The following is a 12,449-nucleotide window of genomic DNA, read 5'->3' as shown; positions in this document are numbered from 1 at the left end:
TGCAATTTCTCCTCAAACAGAGGAATTGTCCCTTTGGGATTCCGTTCCTAAGATGTAAGGGTGGAAACTTGTAAAATGGAGGAGGCTGTTAGTGGCCGTAGCTTTCCAGAACAGACTACACGAGATTCCTGAGTCAACAATGGAAAGCCTGAGGTCCAAAAAATCAATAGAGGTCTCTGAAATGATACGTGTGAGCTTGATGTTCAAATCATTACAGTTAAGATCTTCAATAAAATGATTGCAGTCCTCCAAAGAACCGGTCCATACAAGCAGAATATCGTCGATGTATCGTTGCCACATGAGAACATTGGAATGATTCATCTGATGGTTATAGACTATTGACTTCTCCCACCACACAAGAAACAAATTAGCATATGAGGGTGCACACTGAGCCCCCATAGCTGTGCCAGATGTTTGTCTATAAAATTTCCTATCAAATACGAAGTAGTTCTTGACTAGTACAAAAAAAGAAGTCTCAGAATGAAGTGATCATGCTCTATAGAGCTCCCCAGAGATTTTTCTATAAAGTAAATAACGGCCCGCATACCTGTTTGATGTGCAATACTCATATAAAGAGATTCAATGTCCATACTGACGAGAAATGTATTGTTCGGTATTTCACAATTATCAACCAGTTGCAAAAGATGCGTGGAGTCTCTGGTAAAAGATTTTAAGGAGGTGACCAGTGGTTGGAGAAACTGATCAACATAAATTCACGGCCGCTCAAATACGCTGCCATTGTCAGAGACAATGGGCCTACATGGTGGTTCGCTGAGGGACTTATGAACCTTCGGCAGAGCGTAGAAGGTAGGTACAACCGGAAATAGTGTCGTTAGAAAATCCGCCTCTTTCTTGGACACAATGTTGTCACGAAGAGCCCCGTTAATAAGACAATCCACTTAGTCCTTAAAAAAGGCGGTGGGGTCAGACGGTAACACAGTGTAGCAATAAGCATTCCCAAGTTGGCGTGTAATTTCTCTTAAATATTGAGCATGTGGCCACAAAGCAACATTCCCCTCCCTATGAGCCTCACGCACCACAAATTCCTTGTTGTTTTTTACACCTTGTAGTGCTTTCTTTTAACTTTTGCTGAAATTATTTTGTCTATGAGAATCTGGTTTCAATCTATCAATATCTCTGTAAACTGTGTCAAAAATATCTGGGCTGCAGGAAATAAGTAGAAGGACGGGGTGGCTTGTGATGGAAGTCACCTAGTAAATTTGTTTCTTGTATCCTAAGATTCATTTTCTTGCAAGAGATCCAGCAAATCACGGAAGGCTTGCTTCTCATTGTCAGGGAATGTGTCCAGTAAGGCCGGTTGTTGATAGAGAAGGTTAAGGCTGTGTGCACACGTTCAGGATTTTTCATGTTTTTTTTCATGGTTTTTCGCTATAAAAACGCGATAAAACTGCAAAAAAAAAAGCATACATTAATCATATCGTCCTATTATTAGAATGCAATCCGCAATTTTTGTGCACATGTTGCATTTTTTCCGCGGCGGAATTGCATTCCGGAAAAAAACGCAGCATGTTCATTCTTTGTACGGAATCGCGGGGATTCCGCACACATAGGAATGCATTGATCCTCTTACTTCCCACATGGGGCTATGCCCACCATGTGGGAAGTAAGCGGATCATGTGCGGTTGGTACCAAGGGTGGAGGAGAGGAGACTCTCCTCCAGGCCTTGGGAACCATATAATTGTTAAAAAAAAATTAAAATAAAAAATCATGATATTCTCACCTTCCGGCATCCCCGGCAGTCTTCCCGCTCCTCGCGATGCTTCCGTTCCCAATAATGCCTTGCGGCAATGACCTGTGATGACATAGCGGTCTCGCGAGACCGCTGCGTCATCACAGGTCATTCTCGCAATGCATTGCTGGGAGCGGGAAGACTGCTGGGGATGCCGGAAGGTGAGAATATCACGATTTTTTATTTTTAACATCAGATCTTTTTACTATTGATGCTGCTTAGGCAGGCAGCATCAATAGTAAAAAGTTGGTCACACTTGTCACACATAGTGTTTGACAAGTGTGACCATGTGTGACAAGTGTGACCAACCTGTCAATCCGTTTTCCAAGCGATGCTACAGATCGCTTGGAAAACGCTAACATTCTGCAAGCTAATTACGCTTGTAAAACGCTAGTGTTTAATGGGAAAACACATGCCAATTTCGCAGGCGTTTTTCCCGCGGCAGGGAGTTCCGGAATTGCCGCGGAAATTTCCGCAGCAATTCCAGACGTGTGCACATAGCCTAAAAGTTAGCTGTCAGCAGAAAAGATACAGATCTTTAACCAGAACAAATTTGTTAAGAGGATTCATAGGGGAAAAGGAAAGGCCCCTTGATAGAACCTTAGTTTCCAAGTCCGACAGAACATAAGAGGATAAATTAATAATTTGTAAATTACCTGCTTGGGTATTTTCCTGTAGTGTGGTGTTTCTCTTCTTTTTTAATCTGGTTTCTCTCCTGTATGACGGTGACCGATTCTTGTATCCTCTGCCCCTCTTTCTGTTGTTTTCTTGTTTTTCTGCTGCGTCGTTGGGATCTGATGATAAAAAATGACTCAAGGATATTTCCTGTCCAAATTTACTTTCAACTGCCTTGCTTGGACCATCAAAAGGGGGTCTTTTATTATCCCGATGGACCTATTTGTATGCCCTGCCGTTATTGTAGTCCAATTTATCCCTATGAAATTTGTTTCTCTTTCGAGTGGTAACCTCCTTTTCAAAGGAGTCAATCAAATTCTTCAATTTTAGTTGAAAGGGATTCACCACAGTGTCCTTGTCAAAATAAACTACCGTAACTTGTTTTCACAGGTTTTGAGTTCATTTTTTTATTTAACAAAATCTGGTCATGTTCAATGAGCATATTTATCAGAATGGTGGAACATTTAGCAAGTCCGGTCTCCCAGGTTTTTTGAAAATCAGGGGCAGCTTCCCATGCTGGAAAGATTTGAATATGTAAACGGCGGGGTACAAAGCCTGCTTTTTTATATTCCTCCAGACTTCTAATGTTCCACCATATTTTCGTTAAAGACTTGTGTAGCCCCCAAATTCTAGAGGCTATGGGGTCACGTGATCTCTGCCAGGTGATACAGGATGTGGGGTCACGTGATCTCTGCCAGGTGATACAGGATGTGGGGTCACGTGATCTCTGCCAGGTGATACAGGATGTGGGGTCACGTGATCTCTGCCAGGTGATACAGGATGTGGGGTCACGTGATCTCTGCCAGGTGATACAGGATGTGGGGTCACGTGATCTCTGCCAGGTGATACAGGATGTGGGGTCACGTGATCTCTGCCAGGTGATACATGTTATGGGGTCATGTGATCTCTGCCAGGTGACAGAGGCTATGGGGTCATGTGATCTCTGCGAGGTGACAGAGGCTATGGGGTCGTGTGATCTCTGCCAGGTGACGGGCTACGGGGTCATGTGATATCTGCCAGGTGATAGATGATGTGGGGTCATGTGATATCTGCCAGGTGACAGAGGATATGGGGTCAGGTGATCTCGGCCAGGTGATAAAGGATATGTGGTTACATGATCCTTGCCAGATGATACAGGATATGGGGTCACATGATACTGAATATGGGGTCATGTGATCTCTGCCAGGTGACACTGGATATAGGGTCAGGTGATCTCAGCCATGGGATGATACAAAAGAATATAATGAATATATTTCATGCCAGGCAGAATGTTTAACACACGTGATGGAAAGCCTAGCTATGATGGGTAATGGGGCGCATTTTCTTGGCGCAATGGGTAATCACCAAGTTGAAGAAATGCCATACTGAATGGGACAGGGTTAGGCTCTGTCTGAAGCATCTCTTGCCAGGCATGTCCAATAAGATGTTAAGAATTCCCATTCTTGCTTCCAAAATTCCCAAAGAAACAAAGAAACCTTCCATTATTGGGAAGATAAACCAATTCTCTAAAGTATCAGAAGGTTCCTCAGTGACAGATGTTCAGTAATAGAAGGATCGGACATGTTGGATTTCAACATGCCTCATCCTTTAGTCTCATGGAAAATAAACAACCAGAAAAGTCTGGCAATGACTTCCCTCTTCCCATTGAAAAACACATGCATGCTCACACCATGAGAGGGCAAGCAAAGTCCCGGCAGGAGGCAGAGCAACAGCTGATATATAGGACTGCTATAACCACAGATCTGTTATGGCCACAGATAAAGGATTACAAGTGTTATCATGCATTAACATGTGACTCATATGTTGCCAGAGGTGGTTACCAAGTGAGAGATTATCTACAATCTCAGGAGAACATCTCAGGAGATCACGTTCTGTTCCAGGTCTAAAGGAGGAAAAAACAAGCATAATTTACAGTAAAATGTAAGAGAAGTCTGAATGATTAAAGGGAAATTCACAATTTTATGTCAGAAGATGCAATCAGACCATTCGTAGAGGCTGCTTGGAGCCCCAGAAATAATCTGTAGGGAAACCTGGCAGAGGCTTCTTGGAGTCCCAGAAATAATCTGTAGGGAAACCTGGCAGAGGCTTCTTGGAGCCCCAGGAATAAGCTGTAGGGAAACCTGGCAGAGGCTGCTTGGAGCCCCAGAAATAATCTGTAGGGAAATCTGGCAGCGGCTTCTTGGAGCCCCAGAAATAAGCTGTAGGGAAACTTGGCAGAGGCTTCTTGGAGCCCCAGAAATAATCTGTAGGGAAACCTGGTAGAGGCTGCTTGGAGCCCCAGAAATAAGCTGTAGGGAAACCTGGCAGAGGCTGCTTGGAGCCCCAGAAATAATCTGTAGGGAAACCTGGTAGAGGCTGCTTGCAGCCCCAGAAATAATCTGTAGGGAAACCTGGCAGAGGCTGCTTGGAGCCCCAGAAATAAGCTGTAGGGAAACCTGGCAGAGGCTGCTTGGAGCCCCAGAAATAATCTGTAGGGAAACCTGGTAGAGGCTGCTTGCAGCCCCAGAAATAATCTGTAGGGAAACCTGGCAGAGGCTGCTTGGAGCCCCAGAAATAAACTGTAGGGAAACCTGGCAGAGGCTGCTTGGAGTCCCAGAAATAATCTGTAGGGAAACCTGGTAGAGGCTGCTTGCAGCCCCAGAAATAATCTGTAGGGAAACCTGGCAGAGGCTGCTTGGAGCCCCAGAAATAAGCTGTAGGGAAACCTGGCAGACGCTGCTTGCAGCCCCAGAAATAAGCTGTAGGGAAACCTGGCAGAGGCTGCTTGGAGTCCCAGAAATAATCTGTAGGGAAACCTGGTAGAGGCTGCTTGCAGCCCCAGAAATAATCTGTAGGGAAACCTGGCAGAGGCTGCTTGGAGCCCCAGAAATAAGCTGTAGGGAAACCTGGCAGAGGCTGCTTGCAGCCCCAGAAATAATCTGTAGGGAAACCTGGTAGAGGCTGCTTGCAGCCCCAGAAATAATCTGTAGGGAAACCTGGCAGAGGCTGCTTGGAGCCCCAGAAATAATCTGTAGGGAAACCTGGCAGAGGCTGCTTGGAGCCCCAGAAATAAGCTGTAGGGAAACCTGGCAGAGGCTGCTTGGAGCCCCAGAAATAAGCTGTAGGGAAACCTGGCAGAGGCTGCTTGGAGCCCCAGAAATAATCTGTAGGGAAACCTGGCAGAGGCTGCTTGGAGCCCCAGAAATAATCTGTAGGGAAACCTGGCAGAGGCTGCTTGGAGCCCCAGAAATAATCTGTAGGGAAACCTGGCAGAGGCTGCTTGGAGCCCCAGAAATAATCTGTAGGGAAACCTGGCAGAGGCTGCTTGGAGGCCCAGAAATAAGCTGTAGGGAAACCTGGCAGAGGCTGCTTGGAGGCCCAGAAATAAGCTGTAGGGAAACCTGGCAGAGACTGCTTGAAACTTCAGAAATAAACCATATCTGTAGGGAAACCTAGCAAGAGGTTTTTATTTTCTCTGCAGTGCCTCCACAGGAGGAAGCAAGTATTACATGATACCCAACAAAGTGAGGTCCTCCAGAACAAAATATACACTTTGTAGTCGTAATCTGCTCTAGCTAATTATTCAGGCCCATGCTGGGGGAATTACCCTTCACCCCTTTTATAACTCAAAAATGCCCTGAAGGCTATGCTAATAACGGGCACATTGATATCTCATACAATGGAGTCCTCCAGAAAAAGACAGGTCAAAAACATCATCCCTTTTGTAACTTTAAAATGCCGTACTGCTGCCTGTAACTTGCATGTCCAGCTAGACCACTGTGTCACATTGATTGATAAAAATGTCAATTGGACAAGGCAGAAGCCGCAATATTTTCATAGTAAATATTCAATGTAGAACTCCCTGAACAGCCTCTGGTTAAATTTTTGGCTGCAGATATTGTGTTTTAGCTCATTTTGTGCTTTTTTCCCCCTAATTTTTACATATTTTTTACATTTAAATAAGTCTAATAGATTAACTTGCCCTAAGTTATTTACCTAAGCCACCCACATAACCACCCATGGCCCTCCAAATAACCACCCATGGCCATCCACATAACCATCCTTGGCCATTCGAATAACCACCCATGGCCACCCAGCTAACCGCCCATGGCCACCCACATAACCGCCCATGGCCACCCACATAACCACCCATAGCCACCCACATATCGCCCTGGGCCATTCACTTATTTGCCCATGGCCAGCCACATAACCACCCATGGCCATAGGCATCCACATATCCGCCCATGGCTATCCATATATCCGCCTATGGCCACCCACATAACTCCCAGGGCCCTCCACATAACTGCCCATGGCCCTCCACATAACCACCCATGGCCCTCCACATAACCGCCCATGGAAACCCAGCTAATTGCCCATGGCCATCCACATAACCGCCCATGGCCACCCACATAACCACCAATGGCCATAGGCATCCACATATCCGCCCAGGGCCATCCACATATCCGCCCATGGCCCTCCACATAACCGCCCATGGCCATCCACATATCCCGCCCAGGGCCATCTACATAACCGCCCATAGCCACCCAGATAAGCGCCCAGGGCCATCCACATATCCCACGCAGGGCCATCCACATAACCGCCCATGGCCACCCAGATAACTGCCCATGGCCATCCACATATCCCACCATGACCAGCCACATATCGCCCAGAGCCATCCACATAACTTTTCAGGATAATTTGCCTGAATAGCTTTACTCAAGTATGCAGAGTCCGTTGCTCTTCTCTGTATTCTATGAATTAATCTGTACAAAAAATGGTGTTGCTTATTTTTCCTTTTATTCTTCTGCCATTGTAGGAGTGCTCGCCGTTTGCTGCTCACTTGTACGATGCTGAAGACCCCAGCACACCCATGCGTTCCATGGCTGGCCTCTGTGAAGATTATTGCTCGGATGTCTGGAAAAAATGCAGATCGCTTTTTAGATACATGACGTCTGACAAAGATTTATTGGCTTTGGAAGGGAACATGGCCAAATTCTGCCGCCACTTGGCTCTAGATGACATCGATTACTGTTTTCCTCGTTTGTTAGTGAACACGAAACTCAACCAGAACTTGGGCTTGGTGACGGCTGACTCAGAGGGCTGCCTGCAGCTATGTCTGGAAGAAGTGGCGAATGGTCTCCAGAATCCCGTGGCCATGGTCCACGCCAACGATGGTACACATCGCTTCTTTGTGGCGGAGCAGATTGGTCTAGTTTGGACCTATCTCCCCGATCGTTCCAGACTGGAAAAGCCCTTTTTAAATATCTCCCAAGCCGTCCTGACCTCGCCCTGGGAAGGCGATGAGCGAGGTTTTCTAGGAATTGCTTTCCATCCAAACTTCAGACATAACGGCAAAGTCTATGTTTATTACTCGGTGGAAATTGGCTTTGATGAGATCATACGAATCAGCGAGTTCAGAGTTTCCGCTCACGACATGAACATGGTCGATCACAGCTCAGAGAGGTAATTTTCCGCAAGCATTCACCAGCGCTGCTTCTCTGGGCACTGCGTCACTTGTCTGGAACCTCCGTGGCATAATAAAAACATAGCATTTTGCTGCCATTTTTTAGAGGTCCCCTCCTTTTACATAAATTTCATGCCAGGAAAATAATGGAAATGTGATGTCCGGGGGAATAATGGTTTCTTTTAATTTTAAGGCTTTGTGTGTGTTCGTTTTGTGTTGAAGAATTTACCATATGATCCTAATGTTCCCCCTCTAAATATAGGAGCCTGTAAGAAAATATATATAGGAAAGAGAAAAAACAATATCTCACTAAAAAAGTGCCAATGCTGGTCAGAAATCGGCTGTCATCAGGGGGTACTTTACATAAAGAGATGATAGACTTTATGTTACATTAAAAGTATATTCCCACAATTGAAAGCCATTTCCTATCCATAGGAAAGGGGATAACTTACTGATCATTGGGGGTTCGACCTTTTGGGACCCCCAGCGATATTAAGAACGTGGCTCTGAAGAGCCACGTTTTGAATAGGACTGAGGTGCCCATGGTCACACTCCACACCACTGACAGTGGCCAGCCGTGATTCCTTGGAAATTATTCTGATGGACCCTCTTGACACTGTGTATGTCCACTATCACTGTATAACCAGGACATGTACATTATTTGTGAATCCTCCTGTAAGAAATAGACCTTGGTGACATGATTAGCTCCAATGTCATCTGCTTTTCTTCTGCTGGACCCTTGGGTCCACTAAGGTGTCAGAACCTGGGTCCATTTGAGGATCATCTTGCACCCTAATGGGACAGTCGGGGCATCTGATTGTAAGTAATGAGAATAAACATTTGAATTACTTAATTTTGCTGATATTATTAGGATAATCTTGGAAGTGGAGGAACCGGCCTCTAATCACAATGGCGGGGAGGTGCTCTTTGGAGATGATGGCTACCTCTATATATTTATTGGAGATGGAGGCATGGCTGGAGATCCATTTGGAAAGTTTGGAAATGCTCAGAACAAGTAAGAACATTCACATATATCCTGAGGGAATTTGAACTGTGTTCTGTTTTTAATCATTTACTAGCTATGTGTCCTCCAGATACATAATACAATCAGTAGAACCTGGAAAGCAAGACAGAGTATATACCGTATTCAGCTTTACCCATTATTAAAGACTTTGTTTCTTTTTTTTCAGACTCTAGTAGGCTTTTTTTTAAAAGTTTTTGTTCTAATGTCACCCCCATCCTTTGTACCGTATCTCCAAAGTCTTGCTTGCCTAGAACCTTCTAGAGGACAAGGACCAATTGCCATTATGACTGTCATTATCGCTGACCTCTAGTCTTTGGCACCATTTTGGCTTATAATCAACATTTTGATTCCCTTTTTTGCATTTTTGGGGAAGTGCGATGACCAAAAAATGGCAATTCTAGCACTTTTTCTATTTTTTTTTTTTATTTTTAACATTTTCACTATGGGTTAAATAATTTAATATTTTGATAAAATAAAATATTGTTATTTGTTATGGTATATTTCTTTATTTTTAATTGAAAAAAGGGGAGATTTTAGACATTTTGGTATTGTTTTTTAAAGAATTTTTAAAACATTATTTTTGGCATTTTTACTTTATTTTTTTAGTCCCTTCCTTAACCTTCTCCATACGGAACATCACTGACTCTGCTGTGCAGTTACAAAAGGGGTGCAGAGAGGTTAAAGTGATCCTGAGCTGCCATTTTTGAAATCAGGCAGCCATGTTTTTTTTTTGACAACCCCTTAGGATGGTTGATATGTTCATATTTCACAGTGCAGACCGCAATGCCTGAACTGCCCGCAGGTCTCCCCACCCAAACATACAACCTCATAGACACATATGAGGCTCTAAGTATCGGTTGGAAGAGCCATTGCCAGATCGGGCATTGCGGTCTCAATATTTACCGTAAATTCCACTTAAGTGAACAAGGCTGAAAAGGAGAATATTTCTTGTTCAAATGCCTGGGTAGAGAGAAGGTGGAGGTCTTCACTTTTCAGAACCCAAAAGAGGTAAGGAAGGTGTTGGGCGTTGTAGAGTGGGCACACAGGTCAAACACTATTTATTTATTTTTTTCTTGCCTGCATATTTTTTTTTTAATTTTGTCTCGTCTTTTATTTCTCCTTTCGTTTCCAGATCAACATTATTAGGCAAAGTCCTCCGTATTGACGTGAATCATAACAACCACGGACCTCTTTACCGAATCCCACCAGACAACCCGTTTGTCAATGACCCATTGGCCAGGCCCGAAATTTATGCATATGGGGTGAGGAACATGTGGCGCTGCTCATTTGATAGGGGAGACCCCCATACAAAGGAAGGGAAAGGACGCCTGTTCTGTGGAGATGTAGGACAGAATAAATTCGAAGAAGTCGACATTGTAGAGAAAGGAAAAAATTATGGCTGGAGAGCCAGGGAAGGCTTCAGCTGCTATGATAAAAAGCTGTGCGCCAATTCTTCTCTAGGTAATGACTGCCGATTGCGTGGCCGCACTTCTTCCAATCATGACTATATGATCTTTATTTATAGGGGAAATCCAATGAAAAGTTCACAAAAGGTTTTACTTTGACATTTTAGAAGCTGCTGTCTGTTATGGCTCCAGGTAAATAGGATTTTGGTAGGAACTGTGTAATGCTTAATTAATCCTGTTCCTGTGGGGGTGCTGCAGGGGAATTGAACGCTTTCTGCCTGGTTACCCCACTAATTAAAGCAGGATATCTCCCTTAATAGCATTAGAAGGGTCCCTAATGCCAACCTAACGGACCCTACTTTATAGCATATGTCAAGTCCGAACTTCCGCATTACGAAATCCGGGCATGTAGAGTGTAATCCCAGGACCCCCTGCTGCCTCCCAGGACCTTCTCCTGCCCCCCTCAGACTGGCAAAAAACGAGATCTCATGCTTTTAACAAATATGCCGATGCCACATTATGTATAAAGAAGTTTTAAATACAAAAAAAACATAAAAAATTGGATTTCCAGTTAAAAAAAAATTATAAAAAAAGAGAATAATCAAAAACATGTTCAGTTTTTCCACACCTGCAAAATTCCGATGTATAAAAATACCGTATATTTTTTTTAACCACTGAAAAAATATATGCAAGTTTGTTTTCACCACAGCAATACTGACTTGGAGAATCATTTTTCCAGGTCATTTTTACCGCAGACTGAACTCCGTGGCGGAATTGCATTTTTTGGGTTTTTTTCAGGACTGTTACTGCACTTGGAATTTTTTTTTTCGATTTTTCAGTACATTATATGATAAAACGAATGGTGTCATTCAAACTTAGAACTTGTCCTGTAGGAAAAAAAAAAAAAAAGCAAATGTTGACAGAACAATAAAAGAGTTGTTTCTTGGATGAAATCAAAGACGCAAAAAAAAAAATTGCAAATCGTCTGGTCGGGAAGAGGGTTAAAAAATCTGGGTACACACTATTGACGTACACCTCCAATACAAAGTTCTAATATATGACACTGTAAGCCATATAGTGGCATAAATCACCCATAAGGTCCCATTGTAAAATCGCACACTACATGAGGTGGAAAGTTTACCAGAAGCGGCAGCCTCGCATTCACATTGCGGAATGTTTTATTCATGTCGGACCCTGACAGATTCTCTTTAAGAAATCTGCAGATTCCAGGGTCTGTGGTTTGAAGGCTCCTTAGCAACTCCACCATTTCTGTGAGATTCTGAGGTCACCTCTTGGAGTATGCATGCAAAGTGCAGCAGCTTACTGCTAGATTTCCAACGAAGTCCCAAAGTCATTATGGGCCGGCTAAGCCCACATAGCCAAAATCTTCCCCTTTTTGGGATTTGAAGACCAGATTTACTTTTTATTTTATCAATGCACAGTATGATTGGGGTAAAGAGGACATGTCACTTGCCATAAATACTTTATTTTTTTACTTTCTGTAAATGCCGCTGTTCTCCTGAATTCGGCTCTGTTTTTCTTTTGTTTCTACGCCCCTCGATTCCTGAGATATGGCCCCTTCTTCCTAGTATGTAAATCTAGACTCTTTATCCAAGTGGGCAGGGTCTTCTTTGTGTTCCGAGCCCAGTTGCCTAACAAGACTTAGATTTACGGTATATACAGGGAAGAAAGGGCCATATCTGAGGAACGGAGAGGCGCAGGAACAAAAGAAAAACAGCGCCGGATTCAGGAGAACAGCTGCATTTACACCAGGTATAAAAAAAATACATATTTATGGCAAGTGAAGGATCTTCTTTAAAGGTAACCTGTCTCATGCTTTAAACTTCCCAAACTATCAACTTAGGCCCCTTTCACACATCAGTTTTTCGCCGTCAGTCACAATCTGTTGGCTCGACGGATCCGTCGCATATTGTGAAAAACTGATGCGATGGATTCGTTTTTTGGATGGATCCGACTATCAGATCTGGCTAATTGGATCGGAGCATGCTCAGTTAAAAAAAAACAAAAAACTGAATCCATAGGCTTCCATTCTAGCAAGCGACGGACGGCGACGGATCCATCGCTGTCCATTTTTTCGATGTACACAAAAAACGTTACTTTGTCCTTTGTCTCCGGCCGCCGGACAAACAA

At 43.8% G+C, this 12,449-nt stretch overlaps 1 protein-coding gene across 1 annotated transcript in view; it reads left to right on the top strand.

Moving 5' to 3' along the window:
- The window catches only part of HHIPL1 (HHIP like 1), a 73,613-nt gene that overhangs the window by 13,915 nt on the left and 47,249 nt on the right, over positions 1-12,449 (top strand). Inside the window, exons 2-4 of the mRNA XM_069735398.1 lie at positions 7,221-7,867; positions 8,740-8,883; positions 10,025-10,353. Of these exons, the coding sequence (XP_069591499.1) occupies positions 7,221-7,867; positions 8,740-8,883; positions 10,025-10,353 (1,120 nt within the window). The remainder of the gene's footprint in view (positions 1-7,220; positions 7,868-8,739; positions 8,884-10,024; positions 10,354-12,449) is intronic.

This window comes from Ranitomeya imitator, chromosome 1 (genome assembly GCF_032444005.1).
Source record: "Ranitomeya imitator isolate aRanImi1 chromosome 1, aRanImi1.pri, whole genome shotgun sequence".
NCBI lineage: Eukaryota > Metazoa > Chordata > Amphibia > Anura > Dendrobatidae > Ranitomeya > Ranitomeya imitator.
This window is presented reverse-complemented; position numbering and strand designations above follow the sequence as displayed.